At 52.9% G+C, this 27,111-nt stretch overlaps 12 protein-coding genes across 12 annotated transcripts; 8 read left to right on the forward strand and 4 right to left on the reverse strand.

Annotated features, from left to right (window-relative positions):
• Positions 1–136: 136 nt before the first annotated feature.
• On the reverse strand, positions 137–1,889 carry FIBRA_03704 (uncharacterized protein; the record flags this gene model as incomplete). Its single annotated transcript, XM_012325536.1, has 7 exons — positions 137–163; positions 233–522; positions 573–674; positions 724–1,075; positions 1,131–1,248; positions 1,309–1,566; positions 1,627–1,889. 7 exons carry the CDS (start codon positions 1,887–1,889, stop codon positions 137–139), a joined length of 1,410 nt encoding a protein of 469 aa, XP_012180926.1.
• A 281-nt stretch (positions 1,890–2,170) lies between these two features.
• FIBRA_03705 (uncharacterized protein) lies at positions 2,171–3,381 on the reverse strand (the record flags this gene model as incomplete). Its single annotated transcript, XM_012325537.1, has 4 exons — positions 2,171–2,854; positions 2,908–3,088; positions 3,138–3,250; positions 3,313–3,381. 4 exons carry the CDS (start codon positions 3,379–3,381, stop codon positions 2,171–2,173), a joined length of 1,047 nt encoding a protein of 348 aa, XP_012180927.1.
• Positions 3,382–3,561: 180 nt separating this feature from the next.
• On the forward strand, positions 3,562–8,802 carry FIBRA_03706 (uncharacterized protein; the record flags this gene model as incomplete). The annotated part of the gene is made up of 6 exons (XM_012325538.1): positions 3,562–3,922; positions 3,983–4,372; positions 4,426–4,556; positions 4,621–5,871; positions 5,928–7,727; positions 7,786–8,802. 6 exons carry the CDS (start codon positions 3,562–3,564, stop codon positions 8,800–8,802), a joined length of 4,950 nt encoding a protein of 1,649 aa, XP_012180928.1.
• Positions 8,803–9,008: 206 nt separating this feature from the next.
• On the reverse strand, positions 9,009–10,726 carry FIBRA_03707 (uncharacterized protein; the record flags this gene model as incomplete). The annotated part of the gene is made up of 10 exons (XM_012325539.1): positions 9,009–9,096; positions 9,149–9,263; positions 9,314–9,402; positions 9,460–9,699; positions 9,750–10,099; positions 10,155–10,245; positions 10,294–10,393; positions 10,445–10,517; positions 10,568–10,636; positions 10,688–10,726. The coding sequence occupies 10 exons, from the start codon at positions 10,724–10,726 to the stop codon at positions 9,009–9,011; spliced, it is 1,254 nt and encodes a 417-aa protein (XP_012180929.1).
• A 658-nt stretch (positions 10,727–11,384) lies between these two features.
• Positions 11,385–12,194, forward strand: FIBRA_03708 (uncharacterized protein; the record flags this gene model as incomplete). The annotated part of the gene is made up of 5 exons (XM_012325540.1): positions 11,385–11,553; positions 11,608–11,867; positions 11,925–11,966; positions 12,027–12,050; positions 12,099–12,194. The coding sequence occupies 5 exons, from the start codon at positions 11,385–11,387 to the stop codon at positions 12,192–12,194; spliced, it is 591 nt and encodes a 196-aa protein (XP_012180930.1).
• A 356-nt stretch (positions 12,195–12,550) lies between these two features.
• Positions 12,551–14,878, forward strand: FIBRA_03709 (uncharacterized protein; the record flags this gene model as incomplete). Its single annotated transcript, XM_012325541.1, has 13 exons — positions 12,551–12,601; positions 12,677–12,729; positions 12,780–12,855; positions 12,912–13,029; positions 13,081–13,155; positions 13,212–13,319; positions 13,373–13,403; positions 13,460–13,601; positions 13,651–13,743; positions 13,801–13,909; positions 13,957–14,097; positions 14,149–14,316; positions 14,373–14,878. 13 exons carry the CDS (start codon positions 12,551–12,553, stop codon positions 14,876–14,878), a joined length of 1,671 nt encoding a protein of 556 aa, XP_012180931.1.
• Positions 14,879–15,237: 359 nt separating this feature from the next.
• FIBRA_03710 (uncharacterized protein) lies at positions 15,238–16,407 on the forward strand (the record flags this gene model as incomplete). Its single annotated transcript, XM_012325542.1, has 5 exons — positions 15,238–15,352; positions 15,400–15,696; positions 15,751–15,827; positions 15,974–15,992; positions 16,043–16,407. 5 exons carry the CDS (start codon positions 15,238–15,240, stop codon positions 16,405–16,407), a joined length of 873 nt encoding a protein of 290 aa, XP_012180932.1.
• A 401-nt stretch (positions 16,408–16,808) lies between these two features.
• On the forward strand, positions 16,809–18,260 carry FIBRA_03711 (uncharacterized protein; the record flags this gene model as incomplete). Its single annotated transcript, XM_012325543.1, has 10 exons — positions 16,809–17,006; positions 17,063–17,071; positions 17,131–17,430; positions 17,488–17,613; positions 17,670–17,701; positions 17,757–17,826; positions 17,879–17,910; positions 17,959–17,995; positions 18,048–18,095; positions 18,147–18,260. 10 exons carry the CDS (start codon positions 16,809–16,811, stop codon positions 18,258–18,260), a joined length of 966 nt encoding a protein of 321 aa, XP_012180933.1.
• A 351-nt stretch (positions 18,261–18,611) lies between these two features.
• FIBRA_03712 (uncharacterized protein) lies at positions 18,612–19,235 on the reverse strand (the record flags this gene model as incomplete). Its single annotated transcript, XM_012325544.1, has 4 exons — positions 18,612–18,637; positions 18,697–18,807; positions 18,872–18,983; positions 19,050–19,235. 4 exons carry the CDS (start codon positions 19,233–19,235, stop codon positions 18,612–18,614), a joined length of 435 nt encoding a protein of 144 aa, XP_012180934.1.
• Positions 19,236–20,528: 1,293 nt separating this feature from the next.
• On the forward strand, positions 20,529–21,515 carry FIBRA_03713 (uncharacterized protein; the record flags this gene model as incomplete). The annotated part of the gene is made up of 1 exon (XM_012325545.1): positions 20,529–21,515. One exon carries the CDS (start codon positions 20,529–20,531, stop codon positions 21,513–21,515), a length of 987 nt encoding a protein of 328 aa, XP_012180935.1.
• Positions 21,516–22,496: 981 nt separating this feature from the next.
• Positions 22,497–22,844, forward strand: FIBRA_03714 (uncharacterized protein; the record flags this gene model as incomplete). Its single annotated transcript, XM_012325546.1, has 1 exon — positions 22,497–22,844. The coding sequence occupies one exon, from the start codon at positions 22,497–22,499 to the stop codon at positions 22,842–22,844; it is 348 nt and encodes a 115-aa protein (XP_012180936.1).
• Positions 22,845–25,386: 2,542 nt separating this feature from the next.
• Positions 25,387–26,875, forward strand: FIBRA_03715 (uncharacterized protein; the record flags this gene model as incomplete). Its single annotated transcript, XM_012325547.1, has 8 exons — positions 25,387–25,627; positions 25,688–25,708; positions 25,761–26,031; positions 26,089–26,143; positions 26,193–26,335; positions 26,389–26,464; positions 26,517–26,691; positions 26,745–26,875. The coding sequence occupies 8 exons, from the start codon at positions 25,387–25,389 to the stop codon at positions 26,873–26,875; spliced, it is 1,113 nt and encodes a 370-aa protein (XP_012180937.1).
• Positions 26,876–27,111: the final 236 nt, after the last annotated feature.

Here is a 27,111-nt window from a genome sequence, read left to right on the forward strand (position 1 = left end):
GCTCCTCATACCAACCTGTGTGACTATTCGTTAGCTCGTGAAATCACGAGACGAATACTGTGTGCTTCACGTTTGTTGAATTCATAGACAATGTACTTGACGAATGCGCTCAGCTAGACAAACCAGAAGAAAAAAATCAGTAAACAACAGATATGCCGAAAGTCTATCACAAGAGGAGCAGAAACAAAGAGAGCTGTTGAAACAAGGTGAAAAAAACGTATTTAATACCTACATCAGTCGTCCAACTTCCTGAATTGGTTGGATGGAAGAATCCCTCAGTCGAAGCAATTAACTTCACGAGGGAGTCTAGAGCTTTACAGCCAGCCAAATACATCTTGGCTTTCGAATGAATTCCCTTGCTAAGCGACGCTGAAAGATAGTCGCCTAGGCCACCATTGTGTTGAGGAAGCGGTGTCGAAGCTCTGGAGACAAACGGAGTGAACGCAGGAGTGGGGGCGGTAGAACCTGGAGCTGGCAATCCATCCGAGGCCATAGAATAAACAATTATGCGAGCCAAAGAAGCTGTCATAATGTAGGTAGGCGAGTAGGGTGGAGTATAGAAGAAAGCATACCTATTCTCCAGTTTGGTTTCGGCAGCCGGTTGAGCTCGAAACTAGCCTGATTGTCTGCATTTGGACCAGTCGTCAACGATCCTGAATCCGCCAGAGGGATTTCTAACAAACAATTAACGCATTGCTCATTTAAAATAGCTACTCTACTCACCCATGGATGCCAGGCACTTCGACATGATGAAATTCCAATGGTTCTCGCTGAATATGCCAACATCTGAGTATAATCCTGACCACTTCCACTTGGATTCGAGGTCCTTCTTTTCCCAGTTGGGCCTCTCTTCGTCCTCTGATCGGGCATCGTCCGGAATGTCCTCAATCCTATGTGGATCACTTACTGTTGGATCTACGTGCATCTCCGCGAGACGCGAGAGGAACTGCAGCATTCGATCGTCGAACATGTATGAATTTATGGACTCCCAAATGCGAAAGAGCATAGGGAGGTAGGATTGTGGATGCGACATGGGTAGAAACGTCAACATGTAATATTGAGCAGCAAGCATGCTCTGCGTAAGGCATGTCAGCGTCCAATCTTCTCCCGAGGGCAGAGGAGGTACCTACACTTAGGCTTGTGCCCTTCATCATTGGTAAGAACGTTGACAGCATCTCGTCGACGGCAGAGGGATGAAAAAACCTCCGGGTATTCTCAGCAATATAACCCATGTACCACGACGTTTGACTATCATTCGAATTGCTCAATCAAGTCGCTTGAACCATAGCAAACGGTTAAGGTCATTACCTGATTTCAAACTGCCTTCTCGTCAGGAATAGATCCTTGCTGAGAATCTTGAATACAGGCTTCCATGGGAGGCGCATATCGTTGATGGTAAGCTTCTTCTTGGATCTGGTAAGCATCTGCAAGGTGTCGGACCCAGCAGCAACGACAAGATTGGATAGGCCGGGTGTCGTACACACGAAGAAGAACAGCTTCACTAAAGCAATCCTCTTTTCTTTCGGGATGGGGTACTTCAGCATATGCCAGCTCGAGGTTGCATATCTTAGGATTATGAAGGTCAGAGAGAAAGAATGAACCTACTAGGTTAGCATGCTGTCCCACTGGAGGAATCCAGGGTCATAGTCCTTGGCTTCTACACACTGGGCAAGGCGAAGCAAAATCAGATCGAGCATCTGCTGCATCTTTGCGTACGATTCGATGGAGTAGGGCAGTGATTTTGCATAATTACAAAGCTTTTGTGTGTCAGGGTTGGCAGCGACAAGGATGTCGTCTGGTATAGATGAGATTGTGGACAGACTAGCATGGATTCCATTCGCTGGCCCAGGGTCATTAAGAGTCAATGTCGAGACGTCAGGGACGTCCATTGTATGGCCGTAGACAGGTGCGATACTAGAGAGAAGCAAATACGAAAGGGCCAAAGCAGGTCTCAGCCCAGCGGTTGTATAGTTGTATAAGTTCAAGAAAACATCCACCTAAGCTCGGCTTGAAGTATGTAAACGTCAGATGAGCGGGACGCCGGTTGATGCAAATGACTTGGCGCAGCAGTGGCGCTCCCCCACAGTCGGGCTCAGTGCTCAGCGCTCAGCATTATGTAGACCTAGAGACTCAAAGCATGTCTGCTGCTCAATGCCTGGGGGGAAACGATTTATAACGCAGAAGCACAGTTCGAGGCTACACCCTGTAGCTCCTTAATCGCTTTTTTGCGCACTAAGTCCCACACCCCATTCCGTTGTGTACGGACATTGCCCAATCCATCCCTAATCTCCTCCAGTCGCTCAACATACTCGCGCCCATCGTCCTGAAGCTCGCGTAGAGTTGCAAGCGATTTCTCAAGATTCTCCAGTTGAATGTCAGGATGTGCCATGTGCCCATCGTCGTACGTTGGCGTTGTTGAGTCTGGTATCGAGAGAAATAGTTTGTGGACGACTGGGGTCAAGTCCGGTATGTGCGCCAATCGCCGCTCTCTTTCCTCTTCCTCATCGCCCTCGTCCTCGCGCTTCGGGACTACTGGAGCCTCGCCCGGTGTCTGTTCCGGGTCCTCGCTCATTGCTTGCCAAAGCCTGCCTAGCGCCCGCCGCATGGAAGCTTCACCCTCAATAAGATTGTTTGTGGCGCTCTCCAATTCGTCGAGCAACCGTGACCGAAAGGAGCTCGTCACTGCCTTGTCCATGACAAAGGATGTGTAGGAAAGGTGTTGTGCGCTCGGAGTGGGGTACGGGGCCATAAGAGGAGGCGAAGGAGACCGTAAGTAGGGTATTGTAGCAGGCGGGGAGTGTTCGGGCTCTTGAGACACCAATAGTCTGATACGTTTTCTTGCACGCTCCTCAATCTGGACTGTTGGGGTCAATATGAATCAGCAGGAATGGAGGGCTAAATGCGTACCTCCCAATCTTCCAGTCCAGGACCCCATGCCGCAAGCTTGCCTTTGCGAATCCACCTCGCATCATGTATGCTCTTACGTCCCCAATTGCCCATAACAGAAGTGAACCGAACGTCGTCGTTAGCATCCCCATGAGAGGGATAGTACCACGCGTTCTTGTCGAAGGAAGGAAGAGTAGCTATGCTGTCAATACATATGAGCAAAAGCAGCGTCGTCGGAGACAGAGACGAACCTAGGATCCTCGTATCTCGCGTCTGAGTCAATAATTGCCATGTTGAGATTCCGCTTCTGCACATGACTCTGAATATGGACATTATGTGGCAGATCATGCATGCCTGTGGAAGTCTGGATTTCGTGGATAGTGATATCTGTAGCCATAAGCACGGCAGGAGCATTGGGACAATTACTTTTGAATTGGTGAACCAGATGTAGCGCTCATTCTCGGCAGCGACCGGCGCGCTGCTATTGGTGGGCATGGTCGCCTTCGTCCCTGCTGCATTCTCCTGAGGCCGAGAGGAGACTACATTCCGGCCGTCTATCTAGCTTCACGTTGAATTGCTGTTCAAATTCTTAGTCTGTCGTATCGCATATACTGATCTTGTCTGTGTCCTGGAGTATACAGAGGAAGACTACAAGTTGCGTCTCTTGACGCGTCTATGGCTAATATCGAAATTCTCGATCCATCCGAGAAACCCAAGGCGGTAGGTGCGAATGGCGTACACACAGAGCCAAGCGATGGAGGAACATCCAGAGACAGCGGTTCTGTAGGAGAGGTCTCGGAGGGGCATGCTGGAGCCAGCCCTATGTCCCTTTCTCCAGGGCCAACACCCTTCAGAGTAAGCCCCACGAGCGGCCTATCCTCTAGCCAGTCAGGCGTACCTGCTTTGAGCATGCCACATCCCAAGAAATTCACCCATAGCAATATCAATAAAAAATTCTTGGAGAAGACATCGTCGACGTCCCCTTCAGGTCAGACCCTGTCCACAAGTGTGACAGCAAAAGTTGGAAACTCAGCTCGTACGTGACGATACATGCTTACTTTGATCTGAAATTATCAATAGGTCTTTTTGTAAGCAGAAAAGCCTGCAGTGCCAGCTGCACAAGCGCATTCTCGACTAGTTACCGCCAAACTCACTGCAGCTCCACAATCAGCCACTACGACTGGACCTGGATGGTCTCGACCACCATCTTCTGTGCCCTCCACTGCCCCTACGCCTCCAGCTGCAAGCAATTCGAAGCCAATTGCGGTTCCTGCACCCACTACCGGTCATGCTGCACCTCAGCCCACTCCCATTGGCAAAGTCATCCAGCCACAACCACGCGGGGTATCCGAAATGTTTGTAGGAGTTGTTAAAAAGGACAATATAAATAAGCCTGCGTGGGGGAATACGAAGGGTATGACACCGATTGTATCGAACTTGAACGCAGCTGCTAGCGACTTCCCCACCGCAGCAGAAGTTGCACAAGGTACGCTCATGAGAAAGCAAAGTCATTTTAATCGATGTATTCATTTTTGATAGGGCGAACTTCTAAAGTGCTAGAGAAGCAGGAAGCTGCTGAAACGGCCGCAGCTCAGAAGCAGGCCGTTTCAGCAGAGGAAGATACGTTTCGTGGTGTTCATCTGGATCCAAACGCACATCATTGGGACGAGGTCTGTCTTTGGGGTTACGCTGTCTGTCTTGTGCATAGTAGAGTGTAACTTATGTTCTGTCTAGATGGAAGAAGATGATGACAATATCTTCCTCGGTGGAGTAATCGAATTTGAGGATGGGCGGCAGTACAAAATCCAACCAACGGAAGTTACTCAACAGTCCTCATCTCCCCGGGAGCCGTCTGCGCTAGATGCAAACGGTGCAGTTGCATCCACGAGGCATCCTGAACTTGACCAGCCTGTCAGCAAGGAAGACAGGTTCGCGGACGATTTTGATCGAAGCTGGCCACGTTCAAGGCCCAGTGGGTTACCTTATGGTCAGCGTGATCAGATCTCGAATGGAGCTCCGTCTTCTGCTTCGTCCCAATCTATGCAATCACCGCAGGAGACATCACGCGTATTGTTCAATGAGAGGTCCAACAGACTGGAACCTTACTCCAATTCAATTCCATCCATCCGCCAGAGTAGCACCAGCTCACATTTTGCGCGAAGAGGAAGTCGCACTGAGTTTACGGGATCTCCTACAGAGTTAAGGGGCGTTCGTGATGTGCCTCCTCATGTTCATGTCCCAGGAGTTCAGCTTTTACAAAAGATGACCACTCCTAATGACTTACGAGCTGATGGCAGCTCTCATTCCCGTTTCCCCGAAAATCAGTCCGGACCAATGGCAATATCTCCTACCGAAACCAGTCGTCCTAGAGATCGCGATCGAGAATTTTCACGACAAGATTCTTCCCCTGTCCTGACCCGGGCACCATCGCACGGGTACCAAGGGCGGCCCAAGGACCATTATAATCCGTACAGTATGCCATCACTTTCACCTGTAGGTGGTGGCGACGACCGTCCACGAAGGACTTCAACCATGGGACCTCCGCCACTTCCGTTGCCACCAGGCAGAGACGGGGGCCGGCAAGCTCCTCCCCACCTGTCTACAGCGCGACCTCCACTTCCTGCATTCTCGCAAGCAGAGGGTCGGCATCCACCGGCTCTGAACTTGAATGTGGGACCACCTCCGGCTGCTGGAGCACCCGTGCTATCTCCACTGAGTTCAGCAGTTTCGCCCACGACATCTGAGAAGCCACTTCAACCCTCTGCGTTGCCTTTAGTTGATCTCGATGAAGTGCGTAAAGCCGCAATGCATTCCGCGGCAGAACGCGCTCGACTACGACGGCAGCAAGAAGAAGAAGAACGAGAACGAGAGAAGGAACGTGCTCGTAAGAAAGCGGCTGAGCTAGAAGCGAAAATGAGGTCTGAAGAAGAGCAGATGGCTTTATCAGTGACTTTTCCGAGAAAGGAGGACATCATGGAATCTCAGGTGTGTCTCAACAAATATTCAATTGACCAACGAATAGTAATCTCCTATGATGCCAGGTAATTGAGATGATCGAGGAGGCTGTACAAACTGCGACACAAGGTTCGGACACTCGACGCAGCGTGCAGTCCATCGGAGGTGAGGTCCAGCCACCTTCCCCAAGACCTGCTTTCACACGAGCACCATCTTCAAGAGGTGCCCCACGTCTCAATCAGAGTCGACGCACTTCATTCCCTGCGTCTGGTGCAGGGCAAGACGTACCGTCACTAGCGACTGAAGTCGATTCTTGGCGCAGCAAGGCGCCTCGTCGACAGTCGACCTCCCGATCGGAGAAGCCTGCCACACCTACTGGTCCATTCCTGCCACAGCCCTTGCTTACGGAAGTAGATGTCCTCACTGTACAGTCCAATGAGGACCTGGAAGTGGTTGACTTTTCCGATCTTGGAAAATTTGTGGGTATTGATCATGCGCCAGCTTCAGAGGCAGCACAGAATCTGGCTTCACGGCCGTCAAGACCTGTAGCTGCTGACTTTTTTGAGAGCAGTGTCCCTTCAGTTGCGGACCGGCCGCGTCAAGGTCACGATGAAGAAGGCTCCTGGAGACGCAAGTCTATTCAACAATACACGTATGCAATCGAAATGGCAAGTTCCGGTGCTGCAGCGGAAGCCCTGAAGCCGCAAATCACTCCAGATGCACCCAAAGTAGCGAACATCTCTGCACCCGCGAGCGCACATGACTACAGGGCTTCCGACGAATCCATCCAGACATATGTTGGGATCGCTCATCCGTCATCATATCATCATGCCTCGCAGCGTTCACCTCTAACGCCGTCTTATCGAGAGGCATCCATGTCAACCCTCAATGATGTTCTCTCGAGAATCAAAGGTGCCTTGGATGATATGCATGTGAAGCCAGAACCCCCGACGCATCAAAAGTGGCTACCCCCCGCTCTGCGGACACAGTCTCGTGATGTTGAGCAGAATGCCCCTGGCGAAGTCTTCGATGTGACTGGATATGAACCACCTCGGTCTCCAAAACCCGCGTGGAAAGTCTATTCCGTGAAGGTTCCTCGCGACACAAGGTCTCTCAGACCTATCACGAAACAGCAATCACAGATGCTCCACAAAAAGCCTTTGCTATGGTCTGAAGTGTTCTCGTGGAGTCCTCCTTCAGGAGCGAGCACCCCTAGCGATGTCCTCTTCCCTCTATTATCTTCTATCAGAGGTCCTATCAGGTACCGCGTAGCTTTACCTCGGCATCGACCTCGATCCCCGCCGAACATCAAGGAGAATACCGTAGGTTTAATAGTCAACTTACCACCAAAATCAGGTGCTCCTCGTTTGAGTCCTAGCAATTCCAGGATAGTAGACACGTCGTCTAGCTGGCGGAGAGCCTCGCCATTGTCCGTGGTGAAGGCCCCTCACCCAGAGCTAGATACTGTCAGCCGGTCACCACCGCCTGAGGCTCCTCTTGCTTCTTCAACAGGAACTTCCTTACCCAAAGTCGGGGTGATTTCTCCTCAGTCAACCAGCGATGCATCGCCTAAGCCAAGGTCGCAACCCAAGATGCCTGTTGGTTCCGAAGTTGCTTTCTACCGTGATGCGCGAGTTGATCCTGCTGCACAGTCGAAGGTAGCGGTAAATTTCATAGTCACTAGCGAATTGGAGGATGGGAGCCAGTCGGCTGTTGGTGACGCGCCAGGAGGGGCAGCGGCGCAGGCCAAAATCCCACCTGTCTCCTTACTGGAAAAGATGCCAGAGGACGGTACTGGATCGCTTCCTTTGGAACATTCACATGTCGAGGATTTTGTGCCAAGCGTAATGGACAGCAAAGTTGACCCTGAGACGACGAGTTTGCCGGTGAGTCAGCTTCCTTAGGCTGCTATCATGACCATTTGCCTTAACTTTGAGCGTACAGCCTGAGCGCGCAGTGATCACCCCCCCGCCTCATGCGACTAGCAGTTCACGGACAAAGTCACCAAAAGCTTTCCCTAAAGAATCACCATCAAGGGCCCCAGACCCTGAACATTTGAAGGCCTTATGGTCCCAGACTTCGAACAAGGCCGAGCTGCCGTCAATCAACTCCCTTGAGGGTATCGCTGATGATTTGACCGCTGTTCCATTTACTTTACACGAAGTAAAATCAGAGGATGGCGGAACACCTCCACCCTCTGGCCCAGGGCTATCATCGAGAATGTCATCATTGGACGTTACTCGTGCTTTCCAGCAGGTCCCACCATCATCGACCAACTCCCCTCTCAGGAGTTCCACAATTCCCCCGATTTCATCACCACCAAATGGAGCAGCAGCGCGGCCAAACCACCCATACCTACCCGCCATGTCTAATTCCAACCTACGCACACCATATGCTTATCCTTCTCCTATGTTGGGCCATGCACCTAGTCCAACTGTCATGTATCCTCATATGACATCAAGCCCTGCTCCCAGGCCGATGATGGTCAATGGCCCCCCCTCACCATACGCTCAACCGATGTGGATGCCCGTACAAGGACCAACAGGACAGCCTCCAGGCACGATGATGCGATCGCCATACCCTGCGCAGCTCATGCCGTATCCTTCACCTGGCACACCTGTATATGGTCCTCCACCTGGTCCTGCCGGCTTGCAGAATGGTTCAGCGCAACAATCAAATGGAGCTCCAAACCGCGGTCCCGCCATGCCTATGATGAGCCCAATCATGCAGCCCGCCCACGCAGGCCATCCCATATATGCCAATAGTCCTGTCATGCTGCATTCGCCATCTCTCGTCCCAGTACCACCGGGTCATGGATATCCTGTCAACCGAGGCCAAATGCGGGGAGCGTACGACTCGGGGTTGCCCGTAGCGTCTCCGTCGGCTGGTCATCCTCCTCAACAGCACCATCCAGGACCATATACAGTAGCTCCGAATGCCTTTACTCGGCCGTCGTGGTAGACTTCAATATCTTCATATATGTAGTCTTGCCTAGTCAGATCCTGCAGTGCTGTTATATCATCATACCCTCTGCGAGCGGCCTCGTATATATTGTTTTCTTGATCATTTCTTTCATCATTCGCTACAACTCGGCATGCAATTGTGAGATAATCTATTGAAAACATAAGTCAAAGGTGCGTGCTGGTACATATACATTATCCCCCAGTCTATGCTCGTGCGAGTTGTACCGCGCTCTCTGCAGCCTCATCAAGTTCATCGAAAGGTATAATTTTCAGGCCAGACTCGCGGATCATTCTGGAGGCGAGGTAAATAGCCTGTTATCAGCCACGATAGAAGACAAACTCACTGTTTCGCTTGACTCTCCATCGTTCCCTTTAACCGGACGATTAATGGAATGCTGAGGCCAAGTTCTTTCGTAGCCTTGATCACACCCTCCGCAATATAATCGCAACGCATGATACCTAAAGAACAAAGTTCAGGAACAAATACACCATATAAACTCAGCACATACCGCCAAAGATGTTGATGAAGATACTCTTGACCTTGGGGTCAGCCAACAGAATCTCAAACGCCTTCTTCACTGTTTCTGGAGTAGCACCTCTGAAAGTCAACAATAAGGGCTCGTACAAATGAAACAGCTGTCCAGGTTTATCTTACCCTCCGACGTCAAGAAAATTGGCAGGGTTGCCTCCGTGAAGAGCAAGAACGTCCATTGTAGCCATAGCTAATCCAGCACCGTTCACTAGGCAACCAATGTTACCATCCAGCTTAATGAAGTTGAGGTTTGCTTTCTGGGCCTCAACTTCCGACACCTCCTCTTGGGTAATGTCACGGAGCGCGAAGATATCCTTCTGGCGGAAGTCTGCGTTGTCGTCAAAGCCAAACTTGGCGTCCATGCTATTTACCGTAAATAAGATCAATTTGCGAGGAACATACTGGACACGCACCATAGTACATGGCCATCCGCTGTCTCACCGAGCGGATTAATCTCAATCTGCGTAGCATCCTTCTCCTTGAAAATCTTATACAAGTTAATGAAAGTTTCGGCAGCCTCGTTCTCCGCATTCTCGCTCTTAAAACCAAGCTTCTTCGCGACACTCAGAGCCTCTGCTTTGCTCAGGCCCTTCTCGAAGTGAATGGGGGTGGTAATGATGGCATCGGGATCTTTGGCGGCAACCTCCTCAATATTCATACCACCTTGCGCAGAGACAACCAGGACTGGACCTGACGTTGCACGGTCGTTCAGTACAGCGACATAGTACTCGTGTGAAGCGTCTCGGCGTTCTGCTAGCATGACCTAAAAACACTATATTGTTAGGACCTCTCTTGTGTGTTATTAAGTAGATACTTACAGTGTTGCAAATTCGGCCGGCAGCACCCGTCTGCTTTGTGATGAGCTTCGCACCCAGCATCTTGGACGCAAACTCCTTTGCCTGCTCAGGACTTGCCGGAGCTATTACAAAAATACCAGACTGAAACAGATCAACGCACCTTTCCACGACATGTACACCGCCTTGGAAGCCATTATCGAACTTGCCCTTTCCTCGTCCACCAGCGAGAACCTGAGCCTTGATAACACAGCCAGTCGATCCTTCCTGCGGTGTTAGCGAGGCAAATAGGCCGTCTAAACAACAACCCGTACCAAATTGCTTTGCGATCTCATATGCTTCTTGAGGCGACTGCGCAGGAATACCCTTGGGTGTTGAGATACCATACTAGAATGCATTTAAGTGCGGCAAAGATGCAAAGCAATGCGGCAACGAACGGAGTTCAGGAGCTTCACTGACTGGTATTCGTGTATGGAGAGGAAGCGCCTCTGGCCGGCAGACGCGATCTAGACTATGGTCAGAGGACCGTTTGACGGAATAAAGATGGCTAAACACACCCGAGCCAAAGAGCCCGCTTTCCTGAGTGATGCGAACATGGAGGGATGGACAAGTGTGAAGCACGAAGCCCTTGGTCAACAGCGAGTGTCCGGTATTAATGCCAGCAAGCAGCGGCGTTTGAGACTAGGATGGGCGGGCTTTGACCTGTAGCGGCGTTAGCAAAGAGGACGGCTACCCGGTGCTTAGTCAGCAACGGTATTTTCCCTCGCTCTCCGTCCGACTCGTCTCCGAAACCGAAAAGTATCGGCGACCAGGACGACGATGACGGTAGACGATTGCCCACCTTCTTCCTGTCTCTCACCTATCATTCTCACAGAGTGTGGTCGTGGCTATGTCCTGGCAGAAGAACAGTCATCCTCGCTTTGAGTTCGGACTGCTTACTTTGGGTTGTTCGAAATTATGCAGAGGAACATCTCGACGATCCCGTTCTATGTCCCAATCTGCCGTATGTATGTACCCAACCGAGACCCGTGTATTGATTGGATGTATCATCTCTGGGAATGACCTTTCCTCATGCTGTCCGTATCACGCCTATGCTTACGAGTTGCTGCTCATTGTGAACGCGTGTGTAACAATTTCCCGCCACCACGTCTTGGGTGAATCCAAGCCGAACCTCCTGTGTTGTCTCCTCGATCACAGTTACTACTGCTTAAATAACCCCGCTACCTTTTGCTAGTGGCAGGAATCACGTCCATCATGAACGGCACTGACCATGATACTGATACCAATGACGCTACAGCTCTGACGAGACTGCTCGAGGTCTCTACTACAGTACTTCATCAGGCGGTTGATCTTGTGGACAATACCTTGACGACCGATGAGCAGCTAACTGTGCATTCACAGTACATGCCCGGATCAACGATTGGTATGTGATACAGTGAACGTACACACGATGAACAACGTTGAGATGATTGTGAAGGCAAACATCTAAGGCATGCCAGAGATCATTTCGTTCTTCTGATGGATTCCCTTTCAACGCCTGTGCCTCATGCATTGGACTACGATGTCCGGATACGAAACACACCAATGGAGACCAGCCGGCAGGCCGCAAGAGATGCCTTGGATGCGGCGATCGGTCAGCTAGAGAAAATCGTTCCTGACACAAAAATGGACGAGCAGATTACCCTACATGCAGTTACGCCATATCCGCAAGTCGTCCAAACAACCTTCGGGAGAGAGGTAAGTTCACGGGACGCGAGTTAGCAGTATGATTTTCTCACTCAGTCCGTTCCTCAGCTGTGGTTTGCCTGTTTGCACGCCATACACCATTGGTCAATGGTAAGTGAGGTTTTTATTTTCTGTGAGGGGACTTTGTGGTGCTTATATACGCATCTCAAGGTCCGCGTTATTGCCGGAGAACTTGTGAGTTATGTTCTGAGTAAATGCGGCGATATCCTTATGTGTGTGTAGGGTCTCAAGCTTGAGGATTCATTTGGCTTCGCACCGTCCACATTGGTGCACGCTGCGAGTGGATCGAAGGCACCATTGGGCAGGCCCAAAATGTAGCACAGTCTGTTTCCTAGTATCGTCTTATCCTTGTTGCCGGTTCGCTGCTTTTATAGTTTATGCCATTTCGCCTATATTCTGTATGCGCGCGTACCCTCTGAGAGCAACTCTAGAGTTGAGGATAAAGGTATGGTGGTCAAAGCGTCGACAAGTCGCCAGCTGTAGGCGCTTACACCACGGCCTTCTAGTACTACTTCCTGTTACAGTGTTAGAGTGCCGCTGTGGTGACCTTGGACGCACGTGAATCATTGAACAACTCGAGTCGGCGATTGGCACAGTTTCAGGCGCATAATTTGGCGCGAACTACTTAGTACTTACCTGTGTTGTCCTCGCTACTCGACCACGAGTACCCTAAAATGGCTCCAGAGATGATTCCGCTTGCGGGGGAAGAAAATAAGAAGCGTGTCGTAAGCATTGCTTATTCCTCTGGCTGGAACCAACTTCCAATCTATTTAGCTGACAACTGGAATATGTTTGTATAGTGCTACTTTTTCGACTCGGACGTCAGTGGATTTCATTATGGTCCTGGCCATCCGTGAGTTGTGAATGTGATCCGATTTTTCTATGCGACATCATTTCGTTCAGAATGAAACCCACACGCATTCGCATGTGTCATTCCCTTGTGATGAATTACGGGCTATACAAGAAGATGGAAATTTTCGTAAGCAGTTGGCTATTCTTGTGAATCATGTATACTTACAATACCTGTCGCATCAGCGAGCCAAACCTGCCACAAAACGAGAGATGACGCAATTCCACTCTGACGAATACGTAGAGTTCCTCAGCCGCATAACCCCCAGCAATATGCAAAACTTTACTAAAGAACAGCACAAATGTCAGTGAGAGTGATTTCCGACCGCCCAATCTGTATTCTCACATCTACCAGACAACGTGGGGGATGACTGTCCAGTTTTTGATGGACTGTTCGAGTATTGTTCCATTTCAGCAGGTGGCTCCATGGGTACATTTTTGGAGGTTTCGACGATGATTGGCTGTGTTGACCAGTGTGAACTCTAGAGGGTGCTGCGAGGCTAAGTCGCGACAAGTGTGACATTGCGGTCAACTGGGCGGGTGGACTTCACCACGCGAAGAAGAGCGAAGCAAGTGGATTCTGTTACGTAAATGGTAATTTATCCGTATTTCAGTGTTTCAAGCACATCTCTGACTCGCTTTCGCAGACATTGTACTCGGGATCCTTGAGCTACTCCGGTAGGTGGTTTCCATGTGCTACCGAGCCTACAAGCTTTCATTTCTGGGATAAATAGATATCACTCAAGGGTTCTCTATATTGACATTGATGTCCACCATGGAGATGGTGTCGAAGAGGCTTTTTATACTACAGACCGCGTCATGACTTGCAGTTTCCACAAATATGGCGAGTTCTTCCCCGGTACCGGTGAGCTTCGGGTGCGTCGTTATCACATCAAAATCTGTCTGGAGGCTGAGATGCGTCCAGGACATCGGAATTGGCAAGGGTAAAAATTATGCGCTGAATTTTCCTTTGAGAGATGGGATAACAGATGAAAGTTATAGGAGCGTCTTCGAACCAGTGCGTGTTCTTCATAAATCAAATTTCAACGAATATGCGATCTCATCGATAGGCTAGGTTATTCGTTCAGTGATGGAACATTATGACCCTGGAGCAATTGTGCTGCAGTGTGGTACTGACTCGTTATCCGGCGACAAGCTAGGATGCCTCAATCTGTCGATGAGAGGTAACGAAGCCTATGTTATAAAACACAGATGGTCTGACTGTCACTAGGGCATGCGAGCTGTGTGAAGTTCGTCAAGTCTTTCAACAAGCCGCTTCTGCTTTTGGGTGGAGGTGGGTATACCATGCGCAACGTGAGTCGGTGTTGGGCCTACGAGACCGGTCTGGCCGCAGGGGTTGAGCTTGGTTCTGGTTTGTGGCTTTATGCAAGCCTGTATGTGCGAAATTTACTCATACGAGCAGAGATTCCGATGAACGAGTACTATGAGTACTTTGGACCAGACTACGAACTTGATGTCAAGGCATCCAATATGGAAGACCTTAATACTCCTGGTTATTTGGAACGCGTGAAGAACATCATTTTGGAGCATGTGCATCAGATTGGTGGACCGCCGAGTGTCCAAATGCAAGGTCTGCACTTGTACTTCTGAAGCGTGTCCGAATTTTGACATCCCACGTAAAACCAGATATCCCACGAATTCCGGTAGATGATATTATGGATGATCCTGGCCGAGATGACGATTTGATCCCTCCGGACGAACGGCGGCCACAAAGCATCTTAGATTCAAGACGCCAGGCCGATGGCGAGTTATCGGACTCTGACGACGAAGGAGAAGGAGGACGACGAGATCATGCGAGTCATCGTGAACTAGATGGTACAGGTTCAGCAACTGGTCGGAGGTTCGGTGCCGCCGTGGGTATCATGAGCAGCGGCTCGACGCATGGTGTTGGACCAAGCGTCGCACCCCCTGTGACGAGCGCTGCTCCACCGAGTGGTATTTCTGGCACTGCTGGCACTGGTACTGCTACCGCTACCGCTACTGGGAGTAGCTCCCAGTCCGACATGGACATTGACGAGGAATCGTCCAACGGACAAATTAGTACCGCAACGAGGCCACGATCAAAATCAAAGCCACCGGCTCCATCGACAAGTAATACGTCCGCTGATGTTCCTATGTCTGGCCCAAGTTGATTGCACGACTTGCTATACCTACGTTCTTCAAATCACGTTCTTCTCATGATGCTCATGTTGATAGGCTGATGCCTGTGCGCTTGTATTAGCCTTCCGATCACTTCTGCTGGTGCGAGGCTACTATGTATGATACAAAGTGACCCCGTATGTGTTTTCGCGCTGAGGTATGTAGTTCTTGCCCCCGTGCTAAGCAATAGCAGACCTCAATCATTAATTACATTATTAGAACACGTTAATTGCTAATGAAATTCTGTCACGTGATCGCGTCGCGTTCGCTTAGTAATACGTTTCTGAACAGTAGCGTGATGTCAGTAACGCACTCTCCGAGTCGTCGTAAGTACTTCTCGGTAACATTCATCATGTCCGAAGCCGGCCCCAGTGTTATGAGAACATGCACGCCCCCTCCACAGATACCGACAAATCTACCACTCACCCCGGAACAAATTAAGCGAGTCGAGATAAACCGGCTCAGAGGTGCGTACCTATGTCTTGTGGAAACTTGGTTGAACGAACGTAGTCAGCCAAGGCAAGACAGCGTGAACGCGAAATAGAGAGATCCAGCTCCTTAGCTCTCAATGCCAACAACAAGCGTTCACTCAATGTCGTCCCCGCAAACTCGACATCTCCTACCGCGCCCAAGCCACCACCAAAGTTGCAGCGTGACTCCCGTCTTGGGAAATATTTTGAATATGACCTATCTAAGATGGTCAATTCAAAAGGAGGGTTTCTTGTCGAGGAAGGCAAGGAGGTAGACGAGGAATTGAGAGCTAAGGAGAAGGAGCGCGAGAGGCAGAGGACTATGCAAAACTTAGATCCGCGTACGTCAAGCCCAATCTCCTTTTCGTTTCGTGAACTCATGCATGGTTGTTCAGCTATACACCTTGATCCCAAGTTAAACCCAAGATGTAATCAGTGTCGATCTGCGGATATAGATCAGACATACAAGAAGGTGTTTGGCTGTCTCGTTTGCAATAAATGCAAGAACGAGAATCCAGAGAAGTATAGCCTTCTCACCAAGACAGAGTGCAAGGAGGCAAGTTCCTCTCTTTCCATAACTTTGAGTTGCTTATGCAATACCATACTTGAATCATCTAGGACTACCTACTCACAGATGGTATGAGGATCTCCCCCCTTAGTGGCCATATTGATTTATCTTCGCATTAGCCGAACTGCGGGATCAAGACCTCATGCCTCATCTATTAAAAGCAAATCCGCACAAGTCGACATTCGCCAACATGATGTTGTTCCTCCGATATCAGGTCGAGGAATTCGCATGGAAGAAGTGGGGATCGTCAGAAGCTCTAGATGCCGAGTACGAACGGCGTATGGCTGAGAAGAAGAAAAAGAAAAACAAGAAATTTGAAGAAGGGTTGAAGGAACTGAGGAGACGAACCAGGGAGACAGTGTGGCAGAAACGGAAAGATCAGGAACATAATCACGTCTTCGGAGTTGTTGAGAAGGGCGCAGATGGCGTTGGAAAGCAGGTTTGTCATGAATGCGGATTCACAATAGACGTGGAGGAGTTTTGAGCCTCGCCATTTATTGTAAATAAATATACACTTTGCACTGTCGCTTCGTCCGAGCGCGACGCTTACTTTCTTGGAGCGATCTGCACTCACTATGCTGCTGGCGGTACCTGCATGGTCAGACTTATCGGAGACATGAGCACTGAGAGTGACTGAGTCGTGGTGAGGTGGCCCGATCACGTACGGCTATCAATTGTCCGAGTCCAGTGCAGCATGATACTTGGCGGCATTCTGTCAAACTCGATCCGGTGTCTCGGGGAGAAAAAGTAGCCGCCGTACCATCTCCCGATTCCCGCTAAGCTTCAAGTTCGACCATAAACCGCATCGTCGCCGAGTCCAGCGAGCTGTGTTCGCTTCTGCCCCCATCTTCTTCGTTTACACCCAGTTACAGTAGAGTTGCAGCCATGGCTGAGGTTGCCGATGGGCAAGAAGAACACCAGCAGATTGCGACTGCGCTCGACCTCGAGCACATAGACGTCAACCTTTTCCGGTCCAAGTCTCTGTGGCTTCCAGTGAATGCTAGAGGTGTCTTTGGAGGTCAGGTCATCTCGCAAGCCTTGGTTTCTGCCACAAACTGCGTAGACCCGGCATATACATTACATGTGCGTCGCTGCAATCCAATTTCCTCTATTGTGAGTGCGATAACTTGCGCCAACAGTCTCTCCACGTAGGTTCCCCGTCATGGCTCTTGCAACGTTTCGCGTAAAGACCAACACTATCGTCTAGTGTTATTTCTTGCTCAGTGCTTCACCAGCCGATCCCATTATTTACCGTGTCGAACGGACCCGCGATGGGCGTTCCTATGTAACTCGAACAGTCCATGCGACCCAACGAGGACGCACCATTTTTGTGATGACCTGCTCCTTCCAGCGGCCGGAACCTGGACAACTCACACACCAGTGGCCAATGCCGTCGGGTCTTTCCAATCCCGAGCAGTGCGAGAACGCGGAAGCGCACTATGAGAAGCTGCTTCTCCATGAATCTCTTGATCCTCGCATCAGGAAGTATGCCGAGCAATATGTCGCGGTATGTTAAGTGCGAAACTATAACCAGCCATGGCTTGCTAGATATCACGTATCACAGGAGCGTAAACGGAGTCCTATGGCGATCAAAACCGCAGGTATCAAGTACGCATCGAATGGTGCTACATTATATATGTGGTGGTTCAAGGCGAAAAATATACCCAAATATCCTATATCTTTCCAGAAGGTACGCAGAGACCTTCTCAGTCCCTTGTTATGCCCTAAATTAACTTCCTCCTTCAGTGTATCCTGAGCTACATGTCAGACTCTCAGTTGTGAGTATGACATCCTGTGTGTATCCTTTCACGGCTGATGTCGACCGCGTTATAGCATCGGCGTCGTCCCTCGCACGCTTGGCTCCTATTATTACTTGCAAGGCCCCAAACAGCTTCTCATGATGGTATGAAACACATCTCCGCGTGGTCACTCTAACACTCACTGCGAGCGCTAAGACATCCCTTGATCACACGATATGGTTCTACGAGTAAGTCTTCTGGCAGATGATGCTCCGTTTGTCTAAATATTATTTTAGCAACAATTTTGACTGTGGTGACTGGCTCCTCTACGTGGTGAGATTGAATGCTTGCACACTTGTCAATCGTATATGCTGAACTTCACTAGGTAGAGTCACCCCGATCGGGCGAAGGACGCGGTGTGGTGCATGGCCGTGTAAGTATCGAGCTGCAGTCTTTTTGAAGCTTGAGTCTCAACAATCCGTAGATGTATACCAGGGATGGCACACTAGTTGCGGTCACCTCTCAGGAAGGGGTCATACGAGCGCGAGGCTTCGAGCCTAAAGACCCGAGTGCTGGAGAACCAAAGGTCAAGCTATAGGATAGACTGCTTTTTTTTGAAAGCAAGAAACCTCAGACTAATTTTCGTAACTAATAGCATGATGCATAATCCATAATGGATGATTTTAGATAGCGTACATGGCGTGAGACGATGTAGAACGATGGCGGGGAACGTGGGCCAACGACCTCATCCTACGCAATGGGTTAGAAAGAAAACATAATGCCGACATAGGCTGAAGCACTAGCCAGACAGTGGGGGAGCATCAGAATACACTACCCTATGATGTACGGGGCTTGCAGTCGAAACGATGTGAAAATATGCGCGATGGAACCCAAGTGCGATATGCTAGTGCGATACAAAGCTGACGAAGATAATGTAACAACGGAAAACTTAGTTCTTCCGACGGTACGAGCTCCCTAAAGGTGACGGCCACTTAGTCTTTCATACTAGAGCGGATCACGCTGGATAAACGTACCCTCAGTCAATCTTGCCTTTCCACCTGTAGGTTGGCAGAGGACACTAGCGCACGCCCCACAGAGCACTACGGTTTGCGCGTGCGAGAAGACAGTCGTTATGGCAAAGCAACCTGGCGGATGGGTGAGATTAGCATGAACAGGGTCTTTCTTCAGGGAGCAGGCTCGGACACATACCAGGGCATTTAACATCCATGAAGTACGAGTTGGGGGACTGCACAAGTCGCTTGAGCTTGTGTCTCCTCTTTTCGGCCTCAGCAGAAGGGTTAAGGAGGTCGATGGCGAGAGTCTGATGGTAACATAAGCAACATATCATTGTCACTCCGGTGCTTGTAGAAGAAAAGCCATGCTATACGCACCATTTTTGCTGAAGGATTGGGGTGGAAGAAGCGTTGATGAGCGTTGACGAAGGGACAGACTTTTGCACGACGCCCGGGTCGACCGTGGATAGAGACAAGAGATTAAGGTTCAGGAAGTATCGCTTAGGTTTGAGCGGACATCGAAATTTCTGGCACCGGGTGGCTGCCAGTAGCCACGGCATCGGAAGTACCTCGGAAGCACTCAGTCGACACAGGCACTTTCTCGGACGCGTCGATCACTGAGCCTCGGGCTCTCCGTACTTACAGTAACTCCAAGCTTCAAGAATTTACAAGTCTTTGGGATCACGCTATTTTTCTTTCCGGCTTGTTATGCCAACATACATTGTCTAGTGAAAATGAGTCGCACGACCGATGGCTTTATATGTGTTTGAAATCACGCTTGCGGGCTGCGGCGAACCATGGCAGTGAACACCACCCCGGATCCGCAGAACTCAGAGTCACTAACTACGTGCAAAGATTACGAATAACCTGTTGCATGAGATGATGAGACGGTGAGATCTCACTAAGGGGAAGACAGCATGAAAGCTTCTGCCAGCTGCGGGCTCCCGTTGTGCAAAGAACCCTTGTCCTTGATTCATGGGCACCGCCTTCGGGGACATTACGCTATTTCCAAGAATCCAGCTCGCAACGGGATTGCAAATGAAAGTGGACTTATTCTACTAACAAGAGACCTGTGCTCTGATAATGAAAAATGGAAGTCGGCAATAATCTCAGTTACATGGGACAGTCGGAAGTATCGAAGATGACGAGGACAATTGAGCAGGAACCACATCAGCTGCAGAAATTTCGTGTTGACCACACATACGAGCCCATCAGCCGAACTGACAGCATGAGCGAAGACAAACAGAGCTCGCAATTGTTCATTATGGAATTTGCCGAGAATGCGAGGTGATATGATGAGCCACGTGGCGATGAAACCGGGGAAGCCGCGTCCTTTGTGGCCCGAATAGGCAACTCTGCACGTCGCTTTTTGTCTACGGGCCATTTTATTGTTCTTGCTTCGCTACGATTCGTCTATGGGAAATGACCATTGTTTTGCTTGGGCGCTGTTTAATCGTACCGAGGATTATAAGTAATGGCCTATCTGGCCTGGAGTCTCTCCAACCCAGGACTTGGTTCCAGTCGTCTCCTGTTACTTACTCTCGTTAGTCCCAAACCAGCCTCTTGTTAGGTGAGTTCAGATCTCCCATTGAGCAAGAACCAACCATTAATCGAGCGACTCTGTCGTAGACTCTTCATTTGCCTTGTTGCATCGTCCATTCACTGCAATCTTGCACGACCGTCTCTGAACGTTCCAGGACTCGCAACACTTTCCCATCACATACGCATTCGTCTCCTTTAGCGAGCACCCTCCCGCATATCTATCGCAGGTCGATCCATTTCGCAAGGACACTCCCATTTATCTACTACCAAGTACCCCTCGCTTAATCTCATCCACTACCACACTCATTGCAATGGCCGCTTCCACCACCTCCGCGTTCGGTTCTCTCTCCGTCACCCTCGCTCAGGCGGTCGCTTACCTCACTCGCTCCTTGATCGTTCGCTACTCCGCAACCACCATTATTAAGCTTCAGCTCGCACTTGAGGCTAACCTCACCGCCCAGTTCGCGCCATCGTGGGTTCCCAACGAGCCTCTCCGCGGCTCTGGCCGTCGTTGCCTCACTCTCACGCCTAACGCCCTCCCTCCTCGCTCGATCTACAACGCTTGCAAGAGTGCGAACGTCGAGTGGTCCGAGTGGATCGCACTCCTCGGTGGTCTGGAGTTTGACCTCTTCATTGACCCTGGCTGCATCTCGGTGCGCTTCGGCAACTGGGACGCAGGCAAAGTGAGCAAGTTCTTCACAGTGTGGTCGGAGGAGCTTGCGGCAAAGGCCCAGGAGTCGCAGCGCCCCGCACCTGCCGCCGCCACGAACAAGAGCCTCGCGCAAGAGTTGTTCGAGATAGAGCAGGATGAGGAAGAGGAGTTATTCGCCATGATCGCCGACGAAGTCCGGGAGCCGACTTGGTTGACTCCCATCCTCACACAGTTCCCTTCTGTCCCTGCGCTCCCCGCACGCTCTGCCAACGCCTCCCCCGTCTCTGTGAGTTCCACGCACTCGCGCACGAGCTCATCCAGCTCGACCTCCGTCTTTTCTTTCTCCTCGAACGGCAGTGCCGATTCGTACGGTTCCGCGACGACAGTCTCCGTTTCTTCGTGCTCCACGTCCCCCATCGACGAAAAGCCCAAGTTCAAGCTCTCTCGCCGGGAGCGGGCCCGACAGGCGCGCGTTTTCGTCGACACTTCCAAAAAGGAGGTGACGAACTATGACGGTGGCAAGACCACCGTCCTCGGCGGGGGCGTCATGTTGGGCGCTGCGCGCGCAGCCCCCCAGGCCAAGCCGGCGGCGACTCAGACCAAGGCCGACGGCTCCAGCGGCAGCTGGCGCGTCCGCCGTGTATGAGCATTTTGATCATCCACGCCTCCCTCCGACATTCTTCACGACCGTATCGACGCGCGACGAGCTCGCGCAAGCAAGAATGCCTCGTAACGAAAAACACATCGCCAGGATCCTCCACGCGGATCCATATATCATACACCACGCACCCGCGTTTTATATCCCCTTCGCTTGTCGCATTGTCTTCATGACTGGTTCACTGTAGCTCATAAGTATCGCCATTGTGCTGAACACTGGGTAGCATAGGCCTATTGTAATTTCTAATATCTTCTTGCACTTTCTTTCGTGTATCGCTGCATTTGGCTTGCTTGTATTCCGTATTATTATGTACACTGTCGTTCGCTGTAATAACAAAGCTGGTTTGGAGACTACCAATGACACTTGCGTAGCGCGGGCTGGGGTGATCGACCGAAGGAGCTCGTATCTCAAAGTGTGCGCCAAGTGGGGCGTCCTGGAGTGTTTGGTGTCTAAGCAGGTGTCGCATATACTAAGCTCCGCCTGCACACCCCGCTAGGTATATAATCAAGGAGTGCCGATATGGAGTGCATACGAGTGCCGGATCCAAGGGCTAGGGCAAGCACTGTATTATGGCGGCTGCGCAGCCATGTGTAGGGCTCAATCTTTCCATCGTGGACACAAGCGCATGCGTGAAACTCGCTGCTAGTGCGCGACTCGCGACACTGCCCGGCTTGCTCGTGGTAGTCGACAGGCTCCTGGCAAGGTGACTGAGGCGCGCGCGCGCGCGAAGGGATGGTGGACTTGCGAACTTGCACACCTTCCATATATGGGGTATGTCGTCAGTGGGGGAAAGCAGACACGGCGTGGAGCAGTGCTGGAGGACGGAGCGGGGGCGACATAACATCACTGGCATATCGCGTATAAATCCCCCATGGCGAGCCAGCTCTTCCAGCACTACCTCGCTCCCGCCTCACCGCCCCCATCCCCGTCCCCGCACTACTACTACTCGTCCATACACCGCACACTACCATGACCAGCACCGCATTCTGCGACATGTCGAGCGTCGAGACGCAGAAGCAACGCTACTCGCGCGAGCTCGCCGCCTACACTCTCCAGCAGTGGGAGCTCGCCCGGCGGCAGGCACTGGAGAAGGACAGGACGAAAAACAAGCCGTCGTCTTCCAGCCGGACGTCCGCCGGTCCCAAAGACACAAACACTACGCCGCGCGCGTCACAAGGTCAGGTTGCACCCCTGCCGACAGGCGACGGGGATAGGGTGACGAACACTGTTGCAGGTATACAGTCCATCGACTACGCCTCAAAGTTGCGCAATGGCGCAAAATATGAAGGGCGCGTGCTCGCTACCAGACGTGCTTGACATCCGTCCCGCGGGTAAATCTGTCCCGGTTCCACCGCGCCCCCAGATGGCTGACGGGTCGACGGCTTGCAGACTGCTCGCCACGAAGCCACCTGCTGGGGTTGAGGGCGAATTTATTGCTGCAGCGAACATTTAAAATAGGCACCTTACTTGTACATTATGCATACACACCGCATACCACTCGGATGGACCTCCCATATACGGCATCCCACACATCAATGTAGCTATATCACCGCCTCCCGGACCCCGATTCGCTGTACATGTTCTGCATTCTTCCGTAGCTGAGTACCTGGAGGAATCGAACCCATTTGAATCTGCACGAGACACGGGTGTGATGGCGGACATGGGCGGTGCTTGCGCGGCGCTGAGCGGTGACGACGAGGCCGCCGGAGCAGGAACACTGAGACGTCTATAGCGGAGCGCTGCCGCATGGGAAGCGCGAACCAGCGGCCTGAGTGGGTTGCACCCCGCCGATGTCATCTTGTGGGGCTGGGCGAGTACACACAGAAGCGTGGGGACGCACATCTCAAGTGGAGCGTTGAATCAGGCAGCGTCCATTGGTGCATACTTGTCTAATCTGGGCCGCACTCACGCGATTAAACAGAGATGCCAATGGCGTGCTGGAGATACACATACACTCGCAGCTTCCCAGGTCCGCGGTGGAGCCCCTCTGAGTCAGTTCCGACGGCCGCACGCGGGTCGGATAACGGGGTGCGCCTGGGGGACGCGAGGAATGGCCGGAGGGAGGGAGCGCACCGACGCGCGATCGATCGTCCCCTCGCGCTGCAAACCGTCCGGGGGGCGGGGTGCGTCGTGTGTCCGAGGATCGCAGGGAGATGGACGCAGGCAGGCCCCAGTGATGGGTCCGGTCGGAGGAGGGGGGCAAGGCGATGACGGGCACGACCCGCGGGCCCTCGGAGGTGGCCTCCATCATGCCAGGTGCGGGGTGGTTTCGCGCCCCGCCATGCGAGGAGTGTGGGGGGACCGCTGTGCCAAGTCGCCGGCGGTCGTTCGTCAGTGGTGTCCGAACGTGTCATCAAACGCGCGGCCGCGAGGGCAGAAACAGGCGTTCCATTCGGTGGAGTGTGCTTGCGTATCACAGACGTCGTCTTGGCTCACCACGCAGACAGCGAAGACGTGTCCTGCAGAATGGGGGTTTGGGGGTGGGCACGCAGACGCGGTCTTTGGGGCGCTTCGAGTGCGTTAGATGAGTGTGCGTACGGCAGGGAGACACCAGTTCACACGTCTCGCACAAAAATATCTGCCTTGGGCGAAACTAGCGGCCAAGTCGGAAGACGCAAGGTCGCCGGAAAAGGTGAATGTCCAACTTCCAATCCATTCAAAAGTAGGAATAATCGAACGTGCCGCTTGAGGCGTCTTCAACCGCACTTGCATATATGAAGAAGAGCCACTGGCCGTCACTGCATGCTGGACACTAGTGTGGAGCAACAGCAACATATGTGAGAGCCACCAGTGCCGAACACAAAAGTCACGGCTGCAATCCACCTACCAATGATCCGTGTGCGATCCGGGGCTCCAGGGCGCCTTTGAGATGAGCCACGTAGCGGATTGACAGGGCGACAGAGTGGGGATTTGAGACAGCGGGAATTACCATACTTGGGAGCACACCCAGCGCTCAAAGCGTTCAAGATCTACGCCACGCGCTTATCATGCCCGGTCCAGAACTCCGAATGTTCAAGTGGAGTCCGTCGATTGCGCGTGGGCTGCTATCTCCGCAGGCATTTCCAACAGAAAGGACCTGGCCCATGGCGCACGTCGGCACTCTGTGCCAAGCGGGCGAACCACCCTTTTCGCGCGCGAAAGCAGAGACCGGCACGAAGAGACTAGAAGATCAATAAAGCTTTGTGTACTCGACCTGGCAACCCCTTCTCGCGTGCGAGGGGGCGTAGGGGGGGTTCTCGTATGGGACTACCGCGAGATCTATCGGAGCAATGCCCTGGCATGGTTCCAGGAAAAGAACAGTGCCATCGTGCGTCGCTCGTCACCCAGCGCCGGTGCTGTCGGGACCATGCACCGTGACGGCCTTGTCGAGCGCCGCGATGAGTCTCCACCGTGTGCATCTGGTCTACAGCGTTTCCACCGGAGAATGTGGAGATTGGCGTGTGCCACTGGATTCGCTCGATATGAACGTCTCAGTGATGCGCCTTTTCGGCGAAAGTGGGCGGTGGGGGGTGGATCGACACCGACACTCGCCGGACCTGTCGCCTAAGCCACGTGCAATTGCACCTGTTCGAGACGCACCGATACGAACAGCGTCTGTTATCTAGCAAGGAGTGGATCGGAAGCTGGTGTTCCGTGCGAGAGCGAGAGGTAACCCGGGTACGCGCGGCCGCGTGAGCGAGAGACTGCGACCCCAATCGATCAGAGCCAGATCAGGCGATCGGGCAGCCCCAAGGCGCGTTCAGCAGAGTTTGCGCCCGCCCCTCAATCCCCGCTGCCCTCTCCCAGCGGTGTTAACCGTCCTACATCTATAATATACCTCGTCCCCCACTCTGCTCCCCCACCACTGTCCACCTCCACCATGCTCCACGTTCCCCTGCGCACCGCCCCCCGCGCCCTCTCCCTGCGCCTCACCCGCGCCCTCGCAACTCACGCAAGCCCGCCGCCCGCCGCGTCCGCCGTGCGGCACGACTGGACACGGGCAGACGTGCAGCAGATCTACGACTCGCCGCTGCTCGCGCTCGTGTTCCGCGCGGCGTCGGTGCACCGCGCCCACCACGACGGGTCCAAGATCCAGCTGTGCACGCTGATGAACATCAAGAGTGCGTCGTCGTCCCCCCGCCTGTCCCCCTGCGCGCATGTGCACTGACCCCGCGGCGCAGCCGGAGGATGCTCCGAGGACTGTGAGTCGCCCGCTGCCTCGCCCCGCGGGTGCGCACTGACCAGGCGCGGCAGGCTCGTACTGCTCGCAGTCGTCGCGGTACGCGACGCCGACGCAGGCCGCGCGGCTGCTCGAGGTGGAGCCGGTGCTCGAGGCCGCGCGCAAGGCCAAGGCGAACGGGAGCACGCGGTTCTGCATGGGGGCTGCGTGGCGCGACCTGGCGGGGCGCAAGCGCGGGTTTGAGCGCATCCTCGAGATGGTGCGCGGGGTGCGCGGGATGGGCATGGAGGTGTGCACGACGCTGGGGATGCTGTCGCCTGCGCAGGCGCGGCAGCTCAAGGAGGCGTGAGTGGCGCGCGGGCTTGTGTGTGTACGTGTGTCGCGGCTGAGCGAGATGTGTAGGGGCCTGACGGCGTACAACCACAACCTGGACACGTCGCGCGAGTTTTATCCCGAGGTGCGTGTGGGGGTGGCGGTGAGAAAAAGACGGGGCTGACGGCGTGCAGGTGATCACGACGCGGTCGTACGACGAGCGACTGGAGACGATCAGTGCGGTGCGGGACGCGGGGATCAGTGTGTGCTCTGGGGGGATCCTGGGGCTGGGGGAGACGGACAAGGACCGGGTGGGGCTGATCTGGGAGGTGGCCAAGTACGTGTCCAGCTTGTGGTGCGAGGAGGTGCGCTGACGGGGAGGGGGGCCAGCATGCCTGAACATCCCGAGTCGTTCCCGGTGAATGCGCTTGTGCCGATTGAGGGCACGCCGCTGGAGAACAACGAGGTACGGGGACAGAATGCTGGGCTCGAGGCAAACTGACGCGACGTGGACGCAGCCCATTGCGTATCCGACGCTGCTCCGGACGATTGCGACTGCGCGGGTGGTGCTCCCAGAGACAATCATCCGGCTCGCGGCTGGGCGGCAGACCCTGGACGAGGCGAAGCAGGCAATGTGCTTCATGGCGGGGGCCAACGCAATCTTTACGGGGGAGCAGATGCTGACCACACCCTGTGCGTGCCGTGCGATGCGATGGTGGAGTGAGGATGCTGACTGTGTCGAGCAGGTTCACCGTGGGACGAGGACCAGGCGATGATGGGACGGTGGGGGCTGGAGGGCATGCGCAGCTTCGAGCAGGCCGCCGTTGCGCAGAAGGAGGGGCCCAGGCTGTCGGCGCCGGCGGAGGCCAGTCGGTGACCGCGTCTGATCCGGCGGAGAGCAAAAGAAGGAAAATGACAGATGTAGACGTAGACGTAGATTCAGCTAGGATAGACCGTGTCTGTAATCTATCCCCCGCCGCCGCCGACGCCGCCGCCGTCGCCTTTGAGCGCATTCTCTGCCGTGCCCTCGACGTCTTCCCGCCTGGCACCGTCTCTGTCGCTCCCTCGACACGGCGTGCGTATATGCCCGACTCCCCCGCCCATGCCGCCCGC

This window comes from Fibroporia radiculosa (assembly GCF_000313525.1).
Source record: "Fibroporia radiculosa TFFH 294 genomic supercontigs, scaffold2199, whole genome shotgun sequence".
In the NCBI taxonomy this organism is placed as follows: Eukaryota; Fungi; Basidiomycota; class Agaricomycetes; order Polyporales; family Fibroporiaceae; genus Fibroporia; species Fibroporia radiculosa.